This window comes from Lasiosphaeria miniovina (genome assembly GCF_030549165.1).
Source record: "Lasiosphaeria miniovina strain SMH2392-1A chromosome Unknown B0T26scaffold_5, whole genome shotgun sequence".
Classification (NCBI taxonomy): Eukaryota; Fungi; Ascomycota; class Sordariomycetes; order Sordariales; family Lasiosphaeriaceae; genus Lasiosphaeria; species Lasiosphaeria miniovina.
Window position 1 is genome coordinate 4,640,773 of NW_026848224.1, and position 22,693 is coordinate 4,663,465.

The 22,693-nt window shown below is 53.3% G+C and overlaps 6 protein-coding genes and 1 non-coding gene across 7 annotated transcripts; 3 read left to right on the forward strand and 4 right to left on the reverse strand.

Moving 5' to 3' along the window:
- Positions 1-1,631: 1,631 nt before the first annotated feature.
- On the forward strand, positions 1,632-5,035 carry B0T26DRAFT_648931 (PAS domain-containing protein; the record flags this gene model as incomplete). The annotated part of the gene is made up of 3 exons (XM_060438043.1): positions 1,632-4,026; positions 4,120-4,520; positions 4,604-5,035. 3 exons carry the CDS (start codon positions 1,632-1,634, stop codon positions 5,033-5,035), a joined length of 3,228 nt encoding a protein of 1,075 aa, XP_060295110.1.
- A 4,675-nt stretch (positions 5,036-9,710) lies between these two features.
- Positions 9,711-10,536, reverse strand: B0T26DRAFT_718360 (uncharacterized protein). The gene has a single exon (XM_060442381.1). It carries the CDS (start codon positions 10,462-10,464, stop codon positions 10,093-10,095), a length of 372 nt encoding a protein of 123 aa, XP_060295111.1. The 5' UTR covers positions 10,465-10,536; the 3' UTR covers positions 9,711-10,092.
- A 3,353-nt stretch (positions 10,537-13,889) lies between these two features.
- B0T26DRAFT_742296 (uncharacterized protein) lies at positions 13,890-15,183 on the reverse strand (the record flags this gene model as incomplete). The annotated part of the gene is made up of 5 exons (XM_060444085.1): positions 13,890-13,917; positions 13,948-14,664; positions 14,750-14,896; positions 14,976-15,075; positions 15,165-15,183. 5 exons carry the CDS (start codon positions 15,181-15,183, stop codon positions 13,890-13,892), a joined length of 1,011 nt encoding a protein of 336 aa, XP_060295112.1.
- A 527-nt stretch (positions 15,184-15,710) lies between these two features.
- On the reverse strand, positions 15,711-16,966 carry B0T26DRAFT_649928 (endopolygalacturonase; the record flags this gene model as incomplete). The annotated part of the gene is made up of 4 exons (XM_060438134.1): positions 15,711-16,033; positions 16,089-16,218; positions 16,266-16,682; positions 16,751-16,966. The coding sequence occupies 4 exons, from the start codon at positions 16,964-16,966 to the stop codon at positions 15,711-15,713; spliced, it is 1,086 nt and encodes a 361-aa protein (XP_060295113.1).
- An 865-nt stretch (positions 16,967-17,831) lies between these two features.
- On the forward strand, positions 17,832-18,095 carry B0T26DRAFT_649547 (ribosome-assembly protein 3-domain-containing protein; the record flags this gene model as incomplete). The annotated part of the gene is made up of 1 exon (XM_060438100.1): positions 17,832-18,095. One exon carries the CDS (start codon positions 17,832-17,834, stop codon positions 18,093-18,095), a length of 264 nt encoding a protein of 87 aa, XP_060295114.1.
- A 566-nt stretch (positions 18,096-18,661) lies between these two features.
- B0T26DRAFT_t171 lies at positions 18,662-18,755 on the forward strand. Its single transcript has one exon. It is a non-coding gene; the product is annotated as a tRNA-Ser (tRNA).
- Positions 18,756-19,196: 441 nt separating this feature from the next.
- Positions 19,197-22,461, reverse strand: B0T26DRAFT_718380 (aconitase family-domain-containing protein). The gene is made up of 4 exons (XM_060442382.1): positions 22,112-22,461; positions 21,305-22,016; positions 21,006-21,060; positions 19,197-20,943 (listed from the first exon to the last, which is right to left on the reverse strand). Exons 1-4 carry the CDS (start codon positions 22,220-22,222, stop codon positions 19,464-19,466), a joined length of 2,358 nt encoding a protein of 785 aa, XP_060295115.1. The 5' UTR covers positions 22,223-22,461; the 3' UTR covers positions 19,197-19,463.
- Positions 22,462-22,693: the final 232 nt, after the last annotated feature.

Here is a 22,693-nt window from a genome sequence, read left to right on the forward strand (position 1 = left end):
TGTGCGACACTGGGGAGAGACTTTAACTTTGTTAATTACAGATGCTTGGCCGGCTTTGGCTAAGCTGGCCATCTCCTCTGACGCCAGCTTTTCGGCATCGGTTAAACTTCCTTGTAAACCCTAATATTTCACAATATCTAGCCAGTTAGAGATAACATAGCTGACTATTATTGCTTTTCTTCGAATCTTGGGCAACTATTAGTTCAAGACAAGGTAGGTTTACCAATGCCGAAAAGCTAGCGCCAGAGGGTCAACGGTTGTGAGTGAAGGCAACTGTTGAGGCCCGAGCGCGGGTGTGTGTGCCGTAGCTCTGGGTCAGCGAAAAGGCGGGGAAGGGGAGGCGAACTTAGACAATGGGGATCAGGAAATTCGGGTCGATGGGCTTTCCTCGCTTTTCCATGGCCGTGGCGGCTTGGCGGGGCAAAAGCGGGTGGCCCCCGGCATGTCTTCACCCACACTGAAATAACCCGTACTAAATTCGAACTCACCATTTTCAACAAGGACGCTGACCGACCTATGACCTTAGCGAGAAAATGCGGTCAGCCGTCAATTACATCACGTACTATCAGTGACGAATAGCCAGCCTAGCCTCGAGTCTTATTGTGCTATCCAACCCGGTACATGCCTAGGTTAGCATAGGTATCTTCGTGTGAGGTGGGCAGCAAGCGGCCCTGGAACAGGTCTCTTTTTTGTTCTGCAATCTACCGAATGTGCACTCTCGCCGTATCCGGACAGCCTATCGACGGATACCTGTCTGTACACAGTGGGGTAGCTATGCTTTTTTGGCATGTCCATGAAGTCGGGTACAGTACTGTCCTTTGTGCTTCGTTCCTCAGGTCAAGGCAGGACTCGGCTATCCTTGGTACGGAGTACATACATCACACTATCCGGACACTAACAACACTATCTAACATCCGCTAGTGCAGCAGGTGGTGTCATCTATGATCTTGCCTATCGCTTTTAAGCCCCTGCTCCCTGAACAGCTTGCGGCGATTGCCCGGCTCGCATCCAACACCTTCATCAATCGTTAGCGGCTACGTGTAACCACCGATCGCCGGCCTCCGTCTCATCTGCCGCCATCACCACGGCCGCCGTCTGCCTCTGCCCGCTCTGATATCCTTCTATTCCAAGGGAGTCCGTGACGGTTGACAAATATACGTAGGCACACACGAACTAAACCGCCGTTTAGATGCCATCGTCATAGCCTCGCTCTCGCTCCTGCCCCGCTCTAGTCTCCCGCGCTTCCCCTGACCTGAGCCCTACTGATCCCAGCGCCCCACCTCGGCCCTCGCTCAGCGCCAACCCCTCCCTCACATACGTTGCCAACGTTCCTATCGAGCCGCTCAAGTTCCAACCTCCCCAGCGACAAAAGGCCACCGACAGACGCGCGAGCTGAGATACAACCGGAGAGGATACCCTATCGATGATGTGCCAACGCACGCAATGGTGATTCGAGACATCGCCTCGACTCCTTGGCGGTACAATGAGAATTGAAGAAGAATCCCGCTTTCTGACGAAACCAAGTACATGTGTATGCGGCCACCATGAATAACTACTACACGTCTCCGCTGTCCCCAGAGGACCTTGAGAGGCAAATAGCTGCCGCACAGGCTGCACAGGCTGCACAGTCCATGCAGCAGCCTCCGCAGCGCCGCGGCCAGCAAGAGCTTCAACATCAGCGCCAGCATCAGCACCAGCGCCAGCACTCGCGCCAGCACCAGGGCCGCAACACGCCCATGATTAACACTGCAGGCCAGCCGGCCTCACACAGTACCCAGCTCAATGCGATGGCCGACACCCCCATGTCCGGCGGCGACGACATTGTCGATCAAAATACAAATGAGCTTCAACGGAGAGGAAGCGTGCCCCACCCTTTCTCGGGGTCCTTGGCCCATGACGAACAAGACAGCCGCCTGTCCATGATGCAGTTTGGAAATGGCGAGGACGCATATGAGGGCTTTCAGTTTGGTTCTCCATCCGGAGGGGCCATGTCGCAGGCCTTTGGCAACTTGGGTAACAACGGGGCCATGCCAGGCCACTCTGGATCGTTTTCACAGCAAGGTCCCATGGCCATGGCCGATCAGAACAACTTTGCCAACCTTTCCCCTGATATTATGGGCAATATGATGGCTTTCTCGAGCCTGAATATGGGACAGATGACTGCAGACCCCAGTTCCCTCAGCCTCTTCGACGCGTCTGCCATGGGTAGTCAGTATCCTTCCACCAACATAGACGCCGTGACTACTGATTTTACTATGGACATGAATATTGGGAGCGAACCCATGAGCGCAACAAGCGCCAACACGGCTAGCGGGGCGAGAACCAAGGGTGAAGATCAGGATATGATGGGGATTGAAGCGACTTTTAGTCCCCCCGCAGAATCTCGCAACCCACAAATGCACTCCCGCAATGCCATAGATCCGGGGCTTTCTTCGTCGTTCCAGTCCAATATGCGGCCTCCTGACGTGTCGAGCGGTCTATCTTTCCAGTCGCCCGCGTCAGCCACATCTCGGACCATCTCCCAAGCCAGTGCCAGGCAGCCAAGTATTTCCGTCTCGAACTCGACTCCGATGACACCTGCTGCCACTAGTACAGCCACCCCGCAGGAAGCGCCTCAAAAGAGTATATATTCCAAAAGTGGATTTGACATGCTTAGAGCGCTGTGGTATGTGGCTACACGCAAGTCACAGAAGATCCAGCTCGGCGCTGTGGACATGTCGTGTGCCTTCGTTGTCTGCGACGTCACAATCAACGACTGCCCCATCATCTACGTGTCAGATAACTTCCAGAACTTGACAGGCTACAGCCGCCATGAGATTCTCGGCCAAAACTGCCGCTTCTTACAGGCCCCAGACGGAAAGGTAGATGCCGGATCTAAGCGAGAATTTGTCGAGAATCACGCCGTATACAATCTCAAGGAGGCAATAGCCAACGGAGAGGAAATACAGCAGAGTTTGATCAACTACCGCAAGGGTGGCAAGCCTTTCCTCAACCTCTTGACCATGATACCCATTCCGTGGGATACGGATGAAATCAAATATTTTATCGGATTCCAGATCGACTTGGTTGAGTGTCCGGACGCCATTTCGGGACACGATGCTGGGGGGCAGGTGGTCAATTACAACCAGAAGTACGAAGTTCCGGCCAATTGGACGCAACAGAACTCGAGTCAGTGGGAACCTGAAAACGGCCAGACGTTAGGCATTGATGATGTGTCGACTCTCCTGCAGCAGTCCAATCAGTTCAATCCGAAAGGTGTGGCATCCGACTGGCACAAGCAGTCATGGGATAAGATGTTGCTGGAAAACGCCGACGATATGGTCCACGTCCTCTCTCTCAAGGGACTGTTCCTATACCTATCACCGTCTTGCAAAAGAATCCTCGAATATGACACGATCGACCTGGTGGGGAACTCACTATCCTCCATCTGCCACCCTTCAGACATTGTGCCGGTAACGAGAGAACTCAAGGACGCACAATCCAATGCTCCTGTCAACATTGTATTTCGCATTCGGAGGAAACACAGCGGCTACATGTGGTTCGAGAGCCACGGGACCTTGTTCTCCGAGCAGGGCAAGGGGCGCAAGCACATCATCCTTGTTGGGAGAAAACGCCCGGTATTTGAGGTGCAGCGACACGAACTGGACGAAAATGGCGGCATCGGCGACACTGAGATCTGGACCAAGGTCTCGACTTCGGGCATGTTCCTCTTCGTCTCTTCGAACGTCCGGTCGCTACTGGACCTTCAGCCAGCGGATCTCGAGGGCTCGAGTATGCAGAACCTGATGCGAAAGGATTCGCGGCCCGAGTTTGGACGAACGATAGAGAAAGCGAGGAAAGGCAAGATTGCCAGTTGCAAGCACGAAGTTCACAACCGTAGAGGTCAAGTCCTGCAGGCGTATACGACGTTTTATCCCGGCGATGCTGCCGAGGGCCAGAAGCCTACGTTTCTGCTTGCGCAGACGAAGCTCTTGAAAGCGTCATCACGCGCAATTGCCCAAGGAATTGCTGGCACGAAATCAGCGAGTACCTCCGCGGGGCCTCAGCATTCTGAGGACTACCTAGTGACCTCAACGGGCGCAACTTTGAACATGCTAAACGCCGATGTAGCTGGTGGAGCCAGCACCGAGGGCGGAGGAGGGGCGAGCATTCCGGCTCTAACTCACCATGCCTCAACGGATAGCACGGATACCACAGACAGCTTTGATCCGGATTCTTTTTCGGCGGTCCCTCAGGAAGTCTTGCTGACGACAGATAATAACATATTTGACGAACTCAAGACAACGAGGTGCACAAGCTGGCAGTACGAGTTGCGTCAGATGGAAAAGGTTAACCGATTACTGGCGGAGGAGCTTGCTCAACTACTTTCCAACAAAAAGAAGCGAAAGAGGAGAAAGGGAAGTGGCAACATGGTTCGGGATTGTGCAAATTGTCATACGCGAAATACCCCAGAGTGGCGGCGGGGACCAAGTGGTAACCGGGACCTCTGCAACAGTTGCGGCCTTCGTTGGGCAAAGCAGGTATAGATCTCACTTCCCTCGTGTATTCTCTCCACTACCAAATACCCAATTCATGTACAGGCTTACTGACGCGCCCTTTACAGACCGGGAGGGTGTCGCCGCGCAATTCGTCACGCGGTGGAAATGGTGGAAACGGCGCGGACTCGCACAGCAAGAAGAGCAACTCTCCATCGCACACATCGTCGCTACACTGGGAGGTCATCACAGATGACAACTTGCCGCCCGTTGAGCCTCCCAGCCTCCACAGCAGCAGAGCGTCTTCGGGCGGAGGCGTTATCAATACTAACACGTCCTCGCCAACAACGACGCCGACGCCGACGCCGACGCAAGGCTTAGCGGTCACCACCACGGCAGCGGCGGCAGCGGCAACGGCAGCAGCAGCAGCAGCAAGCGATAAGCTCCAACTCAAAAATTTACCGCCTCAGAGTAGACCCCTGCTCGAAGGCGGCAGCGGCAGTGGTGGGAGTGGCATGGAAATGACGTCGATCAGAGAGGAGTGGGAATCGAACGTCTAGGAGGCGTGCGATCCATCTCCTTTTTACCTCGACTGGGGTTCCTAACCAGCTTCGCTGTTTGAGTTGTCCTGACAAAGTCTATTTGTCTGTCCGGGGCCAGCTCATGCATGATCAGTTTTAAACTATTACATCTCCAAGATTTCCAAGATTTTCCCCTCTTTCTTGCTCTCGATTTCCCAATGGCTATGGAAAAGGCTGGCTGCCGTGTGGCTCTTCGGTATCGTGGTCTGGGCATGTCCCGATCGTTTTGATTCTATTGGTTTCCTCTGGGCTTTCTTTGGTTAGCCCGTGTTTTGGGCTTTCACCAATGGTTAAGCCGCAAAATATCCCGAACAAAAAAAAAAGGCCCGAGAATGACTTGATACCCGGATGGTTTCTTTCCCCTCTTTTTGTCTTGTCTCTGCTCTCTCCTCTCCCTCTTTGACTCCCCTCGCCCGCCTTGAGGTTTTGAATCTGGTGACTTTGGCGGGTCAGCTTTTAATTGTAAGGCATGCGGACTTGACATCACAATGCGTCTAACGGGCTATTTCGGGTGTATTTTCTCAATACCCTCTACCAAAGTGTGCTTGTTTGTGTCTGTCGAGACTTTGAAGCCTTGATTACGTCTCAACGACCATGCTGTGTGTTATTATGTGGCCAAAAGAGTGACCAAGTATTCCGTAGGTTCAAACAAATAGCCACCTTGCCTGGGCTTGCGCCGTTCCGTAATTTCAGGGGCTGTCTTGCACTTTTTGCGCAAACTCTACTAGTTGCCATGGTGGTACTAAGCTTACTGAGCCGACATTCCCTCGGTTGTGTGGCTCACCAATGCTCTCGTGGCGTTCTTGACGCGTGTATGGAAGCGACGTTAAAAGAAACGGTCGACTGTCTCTGCTGTCCCATAACGATGTGATATTGCCCCGTCGGGTCAGTGACGTAAACAAGCCGCCTGGCGGCTCTGTTCCTCAGCCTGCATACGGAGTTAAATGCCCCTAGACCCACACAAGAGTGAGTGAGCCTGCTTCGGCATGCGCGCGCGAAGAAAAGGTGACCGAGGTAAGGTACGGTACGCAGTTGCCTAGATATCCATCCCGTGCCATCCAGGCCAACGGTTTATCCCGGAGTGAATACCGCTGTGTCTGGATCTCCGGCCAGCCCATGAGTGATGAGCCGCTCGGCTTTTTTTTTTGGTCCCAAGTGCCTGCCTTACCAGGTTGTTGTTGTTGTAGCTACCCCGCGAACGGAACGCATGAACGAGGGCGGAGATGAGATGAGAATGAACCAAAAAGATGAGAAGAGGGGGCTCGCTCCTCCCGAAGCTAAACTTACTCTAACTATTCTTCCCAGGGTGTCCCATTGGGCAGCTCGGTGTCGATTGCACGTCAGCTCCTGGGTGATTATTCGGTGCCTGAGACGATGTAGGGTCGAAGGTTTCCCGGATTGGATGAAACTCTTTCGCTGGGTGGCTTGGTGTTTGTGTGCACAGACGGACATGCTGCGGCGGAGATAATTTCCCGAAGCACAAGCACGGGCGGCAGGCACAGTCCACCCCCTCTACGCTCTGTGGGTGCATCCCCACGAAGAGGAACCTTGTCCTCCATATAATCCCGCGCATCTGTGGTCATGGTGGTGATGTTGGTTTGCAGTGCGGCTCAGCCTCATCAAGCTTTCTCAACTTCAATACCATCGTGCGGCAAAGGACGCACGCACGCACGCGCCTGGCCCACGGTTTGGGGTTGGGGGTGGGGGAGAGAGGAGGGGAGGGGGCCGTTTCCAAACACGCATCCCGTCATCCATGCTACGTACGAGCGAGAAGAGAAGGGCCGACATCACATCTGCGACTTGTATTCGCTCGTTCGTTTGTGTCGTGCAAGCTTGCGTACACAGCACGGCGTTCCGAGACTGACCTACCTACTTGGCTTGCATCATTACCTACCGACAGCAGCATCTGTCGCGCGGCATTCTGTCGGTGGTGACAAGGAAGGCATATACGGCAATCGAGCGTCAGGTGAGTTCCCATCGCGAGAGTGGCAACGCCGAACAAGTAACAAGTAACCGATTTCAGTTTCTTGTCATATAAATGCCCGGCATTCTCTCTGCTACCGAGCTGACAGTTTAAGCAGATGAGCGCATCGTGAGCACTCGTCTGTGTATGCCAGGACATGTAAACAGTTATAAGAATGCAAGTCATCCGTCATGGAAGTTATCCAATTCCTCTCCCAAGGCCGTATGGGGGAGGGGGGTCTTGCCACACGGCAACAGGGAGCACCCTCTGTGTCTGTTTCTTCTCTGTTCGCCCTCGAGTTTTTCAGTAGTATTCCACAAAAACCTAGCCCGGCTGCTAGTTTCGTGTACTGTACATATCATACATCATCGTACGTTTGGTGTTCCAGACCCGCAGTCAGACGTACATACTGGACCGTCCCATGGCCGCCACTATCGCCGTGCCGAGTTTAGGCAGCCACCGCCGTACCCATACTCACTCCTCGCTATCTCTCCGCCAGTGCTCGGACCGGCCACATGCTATGTGGTTGAAGGGTGGTAGCGGCGGTACTGCTGCTATTGCTGCTGCTGCTGCTGCATCGCACAACCAGGCACCTACCTATAGCAACTATCGAAGAAAGAAAGGGGAACACTCCCCACCTGGCCCCCATTCCCATGTCTGCAGCACGCAGCCGTCTTAACTCTCTGCCGGTCATGCATCTAGCTAGCTGCCGGCATCAGGGTGTGGCGAGCTGTGGAGGCCAAAGGTAATGGAGGGGGAAAGGCATGCACGCGGCGCCCTTGCCGTCTCACTCAGAAGGTAAAATTGGCTGTAGCCTGTTGTCCGTCGTGACCTTGTTAGCCACCTCGACTGCACCCGCAACTGCAGTGGAACGGTATTCTCCCTAGAGCCAGCCAAAATAGCCATATCAAAAGCCTGGCAAGGCATCAAAGGGGCTACCCTCCCTCGGCCCGCGAGGTTCTAGGCCGCCTCACGTTCTGAGAGGATGAGGCAGAGGGATTGGCTATCTTGAGCTCCACTAGATAGAGCTGAATAACAGGACGAGCCATGTCGGACGAGCCATGTCGGACGAGCCATGTCAGGACGAGCCATGTATTTGCCTCCACTTGGTATACAAGGTTGCCAACGCAGAGCCACGAACCAGACGTCAGACTCAAGTAATCCTTCGACAATGACATCTTGATGTCACTAGCTGCAGAGACACCCTGACCGCTTCTTGTTCGCTCGACATGACAGGCTAGCCGATGCCAGATACTCAACGGACGACCCATCTACTTGCATCGACCCCAAGGTACAGACCAAGGTTGGGAGTTCCCGTGACGCACCAGTGAACGGGAGGTTGCACAAGAAGCGGCTGTTTGCTTGCTTCTGTGGGCCAGTGAGGGCTGATAGATACCGAATTAAAGCAGTTAAGGTACCGGGCTGTCACTTCAAGTTGCTTTACCCTTTTCCATTTCTACTTGCAAAGATATTGATGTGTTATGTAATAACCACTTGACGCTCTCTTCATTTATTCGAGGTTGTTGATCCGTAAAGTTCTGGACCCAGAGACAAGGCACAGCATAGTACGTACCTTGAGGAGGTGGTCTTTGGTAGTTCACCTACACGCCGAAAGTCAATTCTTCTCATTCGGTGAGCACCCTGACAGTGGACTCGATGACAGTCCGAGACAACCAAACCACACTTCAAGCCTACTTAGGCACGGAGGTAGGTAAGGAAGTAGTTCTCGCGAAGACAAATTTGTAAATAAAAACCACCAACAAGATAAGACCAACAACGGGAAGAACAAGCCTCTCCACCGCCTTCACATTGTAAATGTAATTAATCCACCCTTCTCGAAGGATCGAATCCATCGAGCCCCAGCCCAGGCCCAGCCCGGTCCACTCAAAATCCCCGGCTAGCCATCTCAGAAGCCACTTCCGCTCCGCGATCGTCTCACGCCAGCCAGTTCCAGCTAAGTCCCGAATCGAGAAACTCCGAAATGAAATACAACTGCCAAGTGAAAAAGAGTCGATAAAATAAAATAAAATAATTAAAAGCAAAAACGGCAACTTGTTTGCTCGCAAAAGTTCCTTGTCGTGCATATGTCCAAAGACCCAGAAAAAAAGAGGCTCAAGTTTTAGGCTGCCATATTCCGGAAATTGGACCAGTACCAAGACAAGGCAAGGTAAGGCCTCTTGCATGTCTTGCATCATCCCATCCATCGAAACTCCCTCACGCGCGCACGCAGGTAATAGGTAGGTATTCTTTTACCAATACCCAATTCCAGACTCAATTCGGATAGAATACGCACTCAAACTCCCACACACGTTGTAGTGTACGGAGTTGAGGCCCAACAACCCCCCCCCCTAGCCCTTGCGCGCTCCCCCTTTTCCCGAAGGCAGTGCACATGCACACTCACATCACTGGCAACGAACCTACCTAGATTCTAAACCAAAAGAAAGAGAAGCGGAAAGCCATTGAAACCCCACTTACATACTGTAATAATAGTATTGCTGTGTTGTCAATTGTGGAGCCCTGATCCTCGCCCTGTTTCATTCCACCCCGGATTGCTGTCCGCTGTCACTCATCTTGTGGTCCTGTGCGGTCGTCCTTGGCTGTCTCATCCCCTGAACAAACCGCTGCAACCCTCCCATGCGAGTTGGACCAAGGGCAAAAATCACGAGTCCTAAGAAACAAAACACAAGAGGGTAAACAAGACAAAGTCGCCATGTATTTCGTCGTCATGTCTAGTTAAAGTAGTAGTACAGAAGAAAAAGAAAAAAACCAAAGGCTAATAGGGGAATATCCTCCGTCGTACCATAAGAAATCACAGATCCGCCCAATAAGTGACTAAATACCCAAACGCCAAATATGAAATACACCTTCCCAATGCCCATGTTGACCCAAGCGATGCTTTTTTAGTTTCTTCCAGGTTGTAGCAAGTCCACTGCCGACTCAAAGTTGCCTGCCGCTCCATCCTTTGACCGGCTCCAAAAAAAAAAAAAAAAAAAAGAACTCCTACCATGATGATTTGCGTGTCGTCTCCTCCGAAGGAGTAAGTATTAGGGTAGTGGAGTAATAGGGGGTCTCCCTAGAACGTCGACTGACGGTTGCCCCTTTCCGAGAGCCAAAGCTCCTCCGACCTGGTCGACATTGATCGATGAAGCGACAGGAAGCCTGACGGGGGGCTCATGGAGCCATCCAGGGGAGAGACGTGTGAAGTCGCCGCAGCGAATGAACCCATGTCCTCCATACGGCCTTGCATTGGAGATTCGGGCATAGATCCGGTCGAGAAGCGGTTTAGAAGGCTTGGAGTCTGCGGCGCCAGTTCATCTTTCTCCACCGTCTCTCGCCCCCCCTGATACCACCATTGGTTCTCAAAGCCGTTGTCGACAGTCATCATGGCCGCTGACAGCGCCCCCAAGTCTCGCCCCTTTCCATGGTCTTCGCGAGGTCGAGACATGGTCTGTTCAGGCGAGAACACCGAGACCGTGACTGGGCTTACGATGTCATTATGATCTGCTTGGTGTACTTGTCGAGAGCTTGTCGCGATGGCGGACGGCTCCTCTTCCTCCTCGTCTTGCGGATACGAGTCGGGGTCGTATCCCATTGGGTACGACCATGCTGACCACGGCAGACCATCTTCTCCCAGACGGTAGAGCGACGGCGCGGCCGGCAGAGCTTTGTCCTGGTCTAACTGTGCGTGGGCTTGGCCCGACGGATCCCCCGAGCGGCCGCCCCGGAAGTTGACATCCCAGGGATTCTCTCCAATCGGTGGAGGCGCTGAGTGGCCCCGCTCATAAGAAGGCCTGGAATCTGCTCGTGTTTGCCTGGATTGGTGTGTCTGTTCCTGGTCAACCGGTCGCTGGTCTCGTCCTCGCACCATCGCACCCGCTTGATAGAACTCCTGCATCTGATGATGGGTATCTCTGCGGCCGCCGGCGTGGTGGCTGTTTGTTATGCCGGGCTGGAGAAGGCGACTCTGGCGTGAACGTGTCTGCCGTTCCTCAAAGGCGCGGATGGCGGCCAGATAATTCGTGTTTGGCGCCGGCACTTGGCGTGGGAAGTTCATCTCACGCATGTTGCGTGACCTGTATGTCACCTCATGGTTCTTGGGAGGGGTTTTCCGCGACCAAGACACTCCAAACTCGACGTGGACGTAAAACTGAGGCCCCCGCCGCTCCTGTTGCTGTCGGTGGTCCATGGCAGGTTCCGTCCTCCAGAAAGTATCGGTGCCCGAATAGGGTGGCAACGAGACAGAGTATACCCAGACCAAACCGGGTTTGGCCAATGCAGCTGGGGTCGGATATAATATATATAAGAAAGATGATTACAGTCAAGGGGCAGACCAACAAGCGTGGTTGTTGGAAAATAAAACAAAAAGTCGACAAGCGGCGAAGACCTAAGGTCAGCTGAGCCGTAAGAGCTTCCAAGAATAATATAGGGCAGTTGGCAAGTGTGGTTCCTGGGAGGCTGCAATGTTTAAGGGCCCAGTGGCAACGAGCGGCAGACGGAAATGGGGCGTGGTCCAAAGGAGGAGAACAGGGGAGAGGACACAAGTGCTCCGCCGCGGCAGGGATTGTCGTAGGCTGTCGAAATGTAGCAGCCTGGCGAAGCCCAGGACCCCGGGGTCTCCAGGCCGCTGGGTTTGGCGCACCAGCAGTAGAAGCACCAGCAGATGCAGCTGCCTCGACTAGCCAACCACAACTAGACGTGGCGCGAAGTGGTGCTCGTGCCCCTGAGCTCGAGGTGTGTCCCCGCGTCGGGTGTCTTGTCTTCGCGCCTGGCGGCTTCCTTCGCCAACCTGAGGGAGCCGTTTATTAAACTACCTAATAAGGTGTCGCCCGCTCTGTCTCGGCAGCGAGGATGTCCTCGGAAAGAAGACCTCGGGCGTTGGAACCGAGCCTCTTCAAATTTCCGTTTTTACGGCGGACCCTTGGCCGTTTTGTTGCTCGCTTTGTTGGTTGACAGCTATGAACGATCCTTGGGGCTGTGTTTAGACGTTGTGGCAGGCAATTGGCGCCTCAACGTCCGTCAGTTTAGCGGTCCCGGGTGCAATTTCAAGCACGAGAAACATTCCATGATCAGAACAGAAAATGAGCCTCCGTCTCCTCAACTGGGCCGCTTGAAGCACATCCTCTTTGATGCAGCGGTCATATGCGTCCGGGTGCACGCCCACCAGCACCCACCGAACAATCGTGGAAACGGAAACAAGCCTGACGTGAGAGGGCCTGGTGAGGGGCCGGACATCGTTTGAGGAGCCCGCAAAACGAAACAGGAAACACGCAGTCGAGTACTCGTACACACAAACAGACCGTAGAAACAGCACTGGGCGTACATACGAGATACTTCTTCTGCTTTCACGGGGAGAGCGTCGCGATAACCCTCTGACCCTCGGCACCGGCGCGTTGGCGATAGATACGAGGGGGGCAAGACCGGTGTTACTGTTCACTGACGACGGGCGATGGATCAATCACCTTGTTGCTGTTGCCGTACTCAGCTCATCAGTAGTAAAAGTAAAAAAAAGACAGGTTTGTTGTAAAGACGGCTGGCAATTGCCGTCGGTCTGCGCTTTCCGACCGAGGGATGAATTAAGCCCCTGTGGAGGATGACCGCAATCGCCCCGCGCCTTCCCCCTTCCTCCTTCTGGATGCTAATGTTGCCCTGCGAGAAGCCGCCTGTCCATTGATCAAAATTCGTAGCTTCGGCTTCTGGCACGCTCCTCCCAACGTATCCGTAACACGCCCAATCAGGCCCACATGTACGCAGAGAGAGTGTGTGGTCCGTCTCTGCAAGTTCACTAGTACTACTACCACCAGTGGTGCATCTGTCGTTGACTAACCCCGCCTGCGACCAAGAAGAGTTCACAGATGACGGAAGTTGTCTCGTGCATCGTGCTGATAAGCGGGACCCGAGGCGGGCCAATCGTCTGGCCCGTCGCGATAACAAAAAACCGGGGATTTAAAATCGGGATGTGGAGCAGGACCACAGCCGAGAACTAGCAAGAGCAAGCAAGCGGCGGCGGCGGCGGCGGCGGGCAGTGAGTGGATGTGTGTGATGAGCCACGATGGTTTTGGCCTTCCTCTTCACTCGGCCCTCGACCTTCCTTCCCACCCCCAGCTGCCGAGTTGGTTGAAGCCACACTTGGCTCAGGCATTGAACATCGCTAAGCGAGTCCTCCAAGTTGGCCCTGCTTCCGATCGCCGTCATTGTACTTGGGGGAGGTGGGTGGGTGGCTTTTTTTTTTTTTTTTTGGCGGGTTCGTCCGATCATCCCATGCTAAGTAATTGCCAATGTAATCAAAAAAAAAAAAGCTCCGTGGTGTTTCTTCCCTCGAAAACTAACATACCTTAGCTTGCAGTCGCAATTGTCAAAGGAGGCACGAAATTTCAGCTTGAACTCCTTTTTGCCCCAAATGTTACAGCATTGCCGCTGCCTCGGAGGCGTGTCTCATCCATCACGGGGATTTGAATGGCAATCGGAAAAAGAAGCTCGGTCTTTGTCGGTCTCGCCTGCTCTCGCTGGAATCCCGATCGTGACCACCTGATCTGACGGGAGTGAGGCTTATGCGGCTCACTCCTTCGGCCTGTTGGCAGCACGGAACTTCAAGAAATCGGGGCGTTTGTTCTTTTTTCTTCTTTCTTTTTTTTCTTTCCCGCCCTTCTCGTCCTTTCTCTCTTAGATGATTACGTGTGATTTGGTTTCTTTTCTAGAAGTATTTTGTCTTGCACATGGGATATATGTGGGCTTCTGCCGTCACAAACCAACCTCGCCGCAGCCACCCGACGACAAATAGACAGCCAACAGACAACAACCAACGAGCCTCAGATGTTCACCTATCCTGCCGAAGGCGCCGTCTCCCAACTGCTTGTTTGCTTGATTACTCGTTCACGCCGCTTCGGGATCATCCTTGTCTCTAGAAGCAGGTACCCCATTTCCAACCGACCCGCTGCCAAGGCCGCCGGTGTCTTGCTCCCAAAAGGGCGTCTCCTTGCCCCGCCCCTTTATCAGGCCGATCAGATCAAACGGGTCAACCACGGTGGCCAGGAAGTGACGAGGATCTTTGTACCCGGGACCCGTGACTTCCTGCCCGTCCTTGGCCAGATACGTCTTGGTGCTCTTCGGAAGATACTTCCTGGGGTGCCTGAGATTCATCATCCAATGGTTGATAAGCATCAGCGAGGCCTCGAAGACGTAGAAGTATCTCTCGTAGCGGATGATGGGGCTTATGCTCATTGGATCAAAACCCGGCCCGAAGTGGAGGTTTGCAACGCTCCAGTATTCCACTATGCGGTAGATGGTCCGAGCCGTCAACAGGGCAGTCGACGCATAGAGAGTATACAGCGAGTTTCGGAGCTTGTCGCTTTCGATGCCCGCCCGGACGCATCGCCGGTGGAAGACGGCCGCCAGAAGCAGGAAGAGGGCGATGACCACAATTTGGATCAGCAAGGCTGCTTTCAAGAGCGCGCGCCCGATGTCCTGCTTCGATTGCGGTAGTGACTGGTTGGCACTGTAGGCTGCGCCGTTGCCGTTCAGCGCCTCGACAATGCTGGAAATAAAGGCGAACGTGGTGATGACCCGGCCCGGGTGAATTGGCGAGTGATAGGGGACATAGTAGAGGATGCGGCCCAGGATGTTGTAATTGGCGAGCTCGAGGATCGGACTGCGATTGCCAATGCATGTGTGAGCGGAATGGTCCACGAGTGGTCTAGGACGACACCCCCTTTTCATGATGTCTCGACACTTACGGCGCCGCGTAGATCAAGCAGACACTGACGATGTACTTGACCAAGTTTCCATAGTCATATGCCCCAATTTCCCGGACGATGAAGCCGCCGGAGAACAGGACGGCACAGGACACGTAAAACCCCGTCAGTCTCCAGCTCTTGTAGGAGCTGAGGTGGCAAGGGGCGGTCAGTCTAACAGGTACACGGCTGCTGCGTATAGCGACGGGATCGCGAAGGCTCCACGTACATGCATTGGTAAACGTGATAGATGCCTGAAATCGCAAAGGCAACTGCAAAAAATATCGGTGCTCCTTTGTTGGGGGAGTAGAAGTAAATACTCCCGTCGACTATGGCGGGTGGGTAGGTAGTTAGCTATTGTTAGCCCCGGATCTGCTCTACCACGGGTCATGACTAGGGGAACAGGCCGCCAGCGTACCATATTGCCCGTTGTCCATTGTACACAGTATCCCAACTCTGCTGTTGTGTGTTTAGACGAGGCTCTAACCAGCACTTTCAGCTGTGAGCAACCTGTTTGGGAGATGAATACGGGTATCCAGAGGCAGGCCGTGATACGTTGCTGCTGAGAGACAGTCATCATCGTTTACCGCTTGCTTATTAAATATATATTTATACATCTCGATGGCTGGCTTTCTCAAGCAAAGCATTTTGTCCCCGTATTTCGTATCAGTGGGAGAGAGAGCCTAGCCTTGAACAACAGCCTCTCGATGGCGATCCAATCGCATTGTCGGAAATACCAATACGGTGCACAGACCAGCAACACCAGGGGGGGCGGCTTTCAACCCATTTCCCATCTGGTTGACCGCCGCCGGAATATCGGCACAGTTCGAGTTCAAACAGCCCCCATCAAAAACAGCTCCTTCCAGCAATTCGGACAAATATGTACCACATGCCAACAAGTTGCAAAAACAACTCGGTGGTGGATATGGCAAGGCTCCAGGCCCGAGGAGAGGATAACCCCGCTTCAACAAACGATCCCGCTCGGGAGATAGAGGCACTTGGAACTCTTCTTGCCTCCTGCCACAGCTATGCCAATCCAGAGCCACGAGGCGCAGCTGGTCTCGCCACAATTGACGAAGATTCTCGTGGCCTTCGAGTCCACCGTTCCAGTAACATTCGCGAGACTGAAGTTAGTGATCTTCACGCCGCTTGTTGGTGCTCGGCCCGTGGCGCCGTACGACTGGTCAACGTCGATGCCGTATTTGGTGATGTTGGAGAGCTGGATATGCCTGTAGGTGACTGCATCTACAGTGCCGTTTTCTCCATACTTGGTTTTGATTCGAACGCCTGGACCACACGCGTCAGTGAAATGGTCAGCGGGATTGACAGCGACGGTTCCGACCATTCTGCGAATTCTTTATCGTGGAATTCTCGAACACGACGTTTTTGACAGCATTATTGCTTCTTCCACCTATGGAGCCAACTGAGAGGCCGTGGCCCCCGACGCAAAGCCCGCCCCTAAACACGATGTCCTATTGCTCAGTCAATAGAGCTCTCGGGCTTTCTGCGACCTACTCACGGTGCCGGAATTAATGGCAACGCAGTCGTCTTGGTTGTAAACCATTGCCCATAGGATTGTGATGTTGCTGCTTGCCGAGATATCGAATCCATCTGTGTTTTTGCCTAGACGGTCTCCAAGAGTGCTGTTGATGGTGACATTGGCGAGAGTCAGGTTTGTGCAGCCGTTGATGCTGAAGACGTGGGCTGGCGCGTTTACTATGCGTATGCCCTCGATGGCTGAGTTGCTGAGAGAATGGGCCTGGAAGAACTTTGGCTTTTGCTTCCCATCTTGGCCTTTCTCATCCCACCACAGCTCTCCGCTTCCATCCAGAGCAGAGCCGGGAGCTCCCTTGATGGAGATGTTGGTTCCCGAGACAGACACCAGAGGTCCTGTCCACTCCCGATATCCCCATGTCGTGTTCCCTTCAAACGTAACCTGGACCCCGCCAGTCAGCTCTGATGTCTACGAACAATAGGAACCCGACGGGTAGGTAACGGACGCACCGTAGTTCCATTTTTCAGCTTCGTCAGGTCAAGCGTCTGTCCAGCTGGGACTTGCAGCCCCGAAATGACAATGTTTGAGCAGTTTCTAACACTGCCTAGGAGAGAATAGCCCGCTGGCCCGCTTAAGACACATCGTGTATCATTCGAAGCATCCTGCCAAGTAGCAGATATCGCGATATGGCAAAGGGATAATGACAAGAACAAGAAAGGCCGCATCATAGCATGTGCTGCGTGACACGATCACGTTACTTCTGGGGACTTGAGTGAGGTAGGAAGACAGGCAGGGAAGTTTTGTTTCCCCTTCAGCTGCTACTCAGCGAAGCTCTCTAGTTCCGAACGGCAGCTCTAAAGAGGTGTACATCTTTGTTCAGGGTCTATTAATGGTTGCTCCTGGTGGGTTAACTTGAGTCCAGAGAGATCAGGCAATATATGGGATATATTGCGCTAAACATGTAAGCGGCACCCAAACTCCCGGACTCGACATCGAGCCGCGGAAACGATATCAGCGTAGTAAAGATGAGATGCGGCAGCGATGGCGAAAGGGAAGCTAAAAACGGCTGCAGCACTACTTGGTGACATAGTAGGTTGGAATGAGCACTTGGGAGGTCCTTGAAATATCTTCAAAGTTCAACCTCCCCGATGATTGTTCATGGTCTGGACATTGACACAGTCGTAAGGGGCTTTTTTTTTAACGGTTGTTAGATTAGGTGTTACCTAGGCGACCCAAGTGTCAAATACCCCAGGTAAGATATGTATGTACAAGTACATGGAGGGCATCCATACCATGATAGCTGAGGTGGTAAAGGTAGTCAGGAGTGAAGATGAGCTTGGCTTCAGGGTTTGATAGGAAAGGGCGAAATTGTTACCAGTAAATTATAGACCCTGAAAGTGGTTCCCCACCAAAAACATCACTAAATTTTCTAGGCGTCCGCCACTCATCAACCCAGCGCCAGTCTGACCATCTCATCTATTAAAAGTCACCCCAGAAGCTATCACTTAAGAAAAACCATCGGCTCGCTCTGTATTAAAACACGGCAATACGGCGGTCCTCAATCAGGCCTATACATACATCCAACGCAAAATGGACAAGTCTCAAGAGACGCAAAAGACGGAGCAGGAAGTTGCGTCCGAGTTCAAGTCGTACTATCTGCAGCGGGCCACCAAGGAGTTTGCCGAAGACCTGGACAAGGTGCGCGGGGCCGACGACTTCAGGAACGATGCCCTCCAGATCCTGGTGAGCGCGCTACAGCAAGGCACCGAGCTATTCTCTCCCGAGGACCAGCGGAGGATCGTCATGGCGGAATCGTCTTCGTCTTCGTCTTCGTCTTCGGCAGCGCGTGCCTAAATCTGCCTGCCTGCCTGCCACCACCACACACACGTCCCGACACCGAGCCAAAATGATCTCGGACCTCTTTGGTGGCTTGGTCTACGCCTTTTGGAAGGATCAAAACATGTCCGATCGTCTGCAACTGAGAGAAACGAAGGAGCCAAACTCTTCGGATTGAGTTTTCAGCTCGGAGATTCCTAGCCGCTGGAGGAACATGGAAGAGTGCCATCACATCCAGGCAGGAAGGTCTCATTGATAGCCACTAGCTTATACAAGCCGTTGAACCAAATCCAAGCCTACTTTCCCACCCGAGCACGGGGACCAGTGCATGATGATATAAGCGGATTCCTGACTCCGGTGCTCATGCCCAACAGCTCGAGCAAACATGTTAATATGGGTATTATGTCTTTTTGTTGCCAAATTATCCATACTTGCAAGGGATTTCTAGAATTTGGCTCTTCTTTGTTCAGTGGTCGGATCCGCTTCCCTAAGCAGCCCCAGTTTGGGTCTTGCTAACACCTGACGGGAAAGCCTATTGCGTTATGGTCCACATTTGCGACAAATAAAGCACAAACCATTGGTTAGACACTATGTCCGAGTGGTTAAGGAGACAGACTTGAATATTCATTCGGGTATCTGTTGGGTTCGCCCGCACAAGTTCGATCCTTGTTGGTGTCGATTTTCTTTTTCGTTCTTTTTGCTTCAGGATTGCTTCTCCTTGAACTGGCAACATTTCTCACGAACTTTTTTTCTTTTACACAGCAATCATGCCCAAAACTCTTGGAGGAGATCCTTTCCGGAATTTTTTGTTCTTGGCATTCGTCAATCTCGGGATTTGGATTCTTTGACCACCAACAACTAAGATTTTGCGAGCCAACTAATTCTAGGGTTTCCAACAAGCTGTTTAGGTAACTCCATTGGGAGTAACCCTTCACTCGAGCCGAGACATGGGCTAGTAAACATGGATATTTTCAAGATTTAGACGGAAAGTAATGCGTCCGAGCAGACAAACTCAGGTTCTCAATATGGCCCGGTATTTGGTTACAACTCTCAAGATTTAGGGCCTTGGTTTGGGGAAAGGGCTCGACTTTACCTTCTCAGCATATGGGCATGAGATTATTTGTTTTAAATATGTTATCAATTCCAAAGAAACCTGCCCCATGTACAGAGCGTTGGCCAGGCTTGCCCACATCTAGGGAGCGAAAAGAGATTTAAAAAAAAAAAAATCCCAGCATCCTACTGAGATGGCTTGACAAAAATCCATTCAAATGCAACGGCCATGACTGTATACATACAAACAAGGAAAAAGTGCGTAATACGCCAGTTCGTTGTCCCTAAACCACCAACAACACCTCACTCCCCTTACGTTCCCTATGTTATCTCATTCTACTTGTGGGCCTTGGCCATCGTGTTCAGTGCGCTACCATTCTTGAACCACTCGATTTGAGCCGAGTTGAAGGTGTGTGACAGCTTAATCTCGAAAGCCTTGCTGTCCTTAGGGTGCACAACCATCGTGAAGGGCTTGCCAACCTCAAGTTCTGTGCAGAGAAGATCAACCTTATCATCGGGCTGGATCTTGTCGTAGTCGGCAGGGTCGGAGAAGGTCAGGGGGAGCATGCCCTGTTTCTTCAGGTTGGTCTCGTGAATACGGGCAAACGACCGGGTGATAATGGCAAGTCCACCAAGATGACGCGGCTCCAGGGCGGCATGCTCTCGGGAAGAGCCCTCACCATAGTTCCAGTCACCGACAACAACCCAGCGGATCCCCTTCTTCTTGTAATCCCGGGCAACAGCCGGCACAGCGTCAAACTCTCCAGTAGTGAAGTTCTTGATCTTGTTGGCCTCGCCGTTGGCAGAGTTGATGGCGCCAATCAACATGTTGTTCGAGATGTTGTCCAAGTGGCCGCGGTACTTGAGCCACGGGCCAGCCATAGAAATGTGATCAGTGGTGGTCTTGCCCTGAGCCTTTATCAGGATTGGCAGGTCCTTGGCGTCCTTGCCATCCCAGGCATTGAAGGGAGACAGGACCTGGAGACGGTCCGAAGTAGGAGACACTTGGACGCTGACGGTGTTGCGGTCGGCGGGAGGAGCCTGGTAAGTGTCCTGGCCAGGGTCGTATCCTCTCTCAGGCAGTGCTTCGCCAGTGGGGGGGGCAAGCAAGAACTCGTTACCATCCTTGTCCTTAAGCTTGTCCGTCAGAGGGTTGAAGTGCAGACTGCCTGCAATGGTCATGGCAACAACGAGATCTGGCGAGGTGACGAAAGAGTGTGTGGCTGGGTTACCGTCGTTGCGGCCGGTAAAGTTGCGGTTGTACGACGAAATAATGGAGTTAGCCTCGCCCTTCTTGACGTCCTTGCGGTCCCATTGACCGATGCAAGGGCCGCAAGCGTTGGCAAGAACCATGCCGCCAAACTCCTCGAAGGTTTCGAGCTGACCGTCCCGCGCAATGGTGGCACGAACCTGCTCAGAACCCGGGGTAACGGTGAAGAGCGACTTCGCCTTGATGCCGTGGTTGAGGGCATCGCGAGCGATTGAAGCACCACGAGACATGTCCTCGTATGACGAGTTGGTGCAGGACCCAATCAAACCAACCTTGAGTTCCGCAGGCCAGTTGTTGGCCTTGACGGCCTCAGAGAACTTGGAGATCGGGGTCGCAAGATCGGGTGTGAAGGGCCCGTTAATGTGGGGCTCAAGCTCGGAGAGGTTGATCTCAACCAACTGGTCGTACTCGGCACCCTCATCCTCGCGCAGCTCCTTCGCATAAGAACGAGCGAAATCGCCAATCTCTGAGCGCTTGGTGGCCTTGAGGTAGCTGTACTGGCCCTCGTTGAAGGGAAACAGCGAGGTTGTGGCACCAATCTCGGCACTAGAAAGCATCGTCAGAAACTTCCCTCGAGTAGGAAAAGGGGGGGGGAAGGGATTATTTACCCCATGTTGCAAATCGTAGCCTGTCCAGTCGCGCTCAGAGTCTGCACACCTGGGCCTTCAAGGGTTGTTAGTGTGTTTGGTTCGTATGATAGGCAAGGTGGTACGACAAGAGATGGCTGTGGCCAACCCGGTTTCCGCAGCAAAGCCGTCTAGGTTGTGCTCTACTCCAGCAGGGGCAGGGTGCGACTGCCATAACAGCAATCTCAAGCTCGGCAAGCGGCGTGGCAAACAATCATGCCCAGGCCTGCGGTTGGGACCAAGCCGGGTGGCTGGTGAGAGACGGAAAAAAAGTAACTCACCATGGTACTCCACAATTGCGCCAGTACCTCCCTTCACAGTCAGAATACCAGCAACCTTGAGGATGATGTCCTTAGGAGCCGTCCACCCAGACATCTGTCCAGTAAGCTTCACACCAATCACCTTGGGGGCCTTGAGCTCCCAGGGGAGGTTGGCCATGACATCGACGGCATCGGCACCACCAACACCAATGGCGCACATGCCGAGACCACCGGCATTGGGGGTGTGCGAATCAGTGCCGATGAGAAGACCGCCGGGGAAAGCGTAGTTCTCGAGTAGAATTTGATGGATGATACCGGAACCGGGCTTCCAGAATCCGATGTTATACTTTGCGCAAGCAGTCGCAAGGAAGTCGTAGACCTCCTTGTTAATGTTAACAGCGCGCTCTAGATCCTTAGCACCACCAACCTGGGCCTCGATCAAATGGTCGCAGTGCACAGTGCTTGGGTTCGCGACGGAGGGCATGCCGGCGGACATGAACTGGAGGATGGCCATCTGGGCCGTGGCGTCCTGGCAAGCAACGCGATCCGGTCGCAACCTGAGATAAGAGACACCCCGCTCGATCTCTTGGCCCTCTGGGTCATCCAAGTGAGAGTAGAGGATCTTCTCAGCAAAGGTAAGGGGGCGGTTGAGCCTCGAGCGAACAATGGCAAGGTTCTCCGACATCTTCTTGTAGTTGATGAAGTTGCCCTCCTCCCAGTTGTTTTGCCGCACCTGAACATGTCAGCCAACGTCGCGCGGTTAGCCACAACGCAAGCAGAGCCATGGGATGGGCAGTAGCGCCTCATCACGGGCTCCAGCAAACTTACCTTCTTGTCTAAAGGAGAATCGGAGACCGTGGCCATGCGCCGCAGACCAACGCTGGTACTGCCGAGCACACGGCTCCGGGCGACGCCCAGGAGCTGTCGAGAAGCCAACATGGCGGCGACGATCGGTAGCCTCAGCGAGCGCAGCACGCAACAGGCAAATCAATTGGAGTGGAGAGGTGCAGAGCCAAAACAACCGATGGGCTCTAGCAGTGAGTAATAACAAGAAGACGTCTTTCCCCAGGTACGACGGATTGCAGGCTGGACGGCTTTGGGGAAGAAGAAAAAAAAGGTGGAGAGAGGGTTTTGTCGAGATAGCAAAGGAGACCAAAGGAGGGATTTTAGATACCCGTGGCACCAGAGCCCTCTGGAGCTCCTGCCACCGTCATAGCCGAGAAGTACCCTGCCCAGGTGGGGACCTGGAAGGGCCAATCAGATTGCGGGCGATTATGTCTGCATGCAGGTGTGGGGGAGCATTTGGCGTGAACATGACATGGTCGTAGCTTGAATCAAGGCTAGCCTCAGTTGTTTCACACGACTTAATCGTTGATTCCTACGCATCGAGCACGGCAGTAGCGTAGCAAG

Excerpts from the sequence above, each read along its gene's own strand:
- B0T26DRAFT_718360 (XM_060442381.1), bottom strand. The coding sequence starts at position 10,464 with ATGTCTCGACCTCGCGAAGACCATGGAAAGGGGCGAGACTTGGGGGCG.
- B0T26DRAFT_718380 (XM_060442382.1), bottom strand. The coding sequence starts at position 22,222 with ATGTTGGCTTCTCGACAGCTCCTGGGCGTCGCCCGGAGCCGTGTGCTC. Across the intron at positions 22,017-22,111 it reads ATTCTCCTTTAGACAAGAAG|GTGCGGCAAAACAACTGGGA; the intron begins GTAAGTTTGCTG and ends TGACATGTTCAG. Across the intron at positions 21,061-21,304 it reads CGCAATTGTGGAGTACCATG|GCCCAGGTGTGCAGACTCTG; the intron begins GTGAGTTACTTT and ends CAACCCTTGAAG.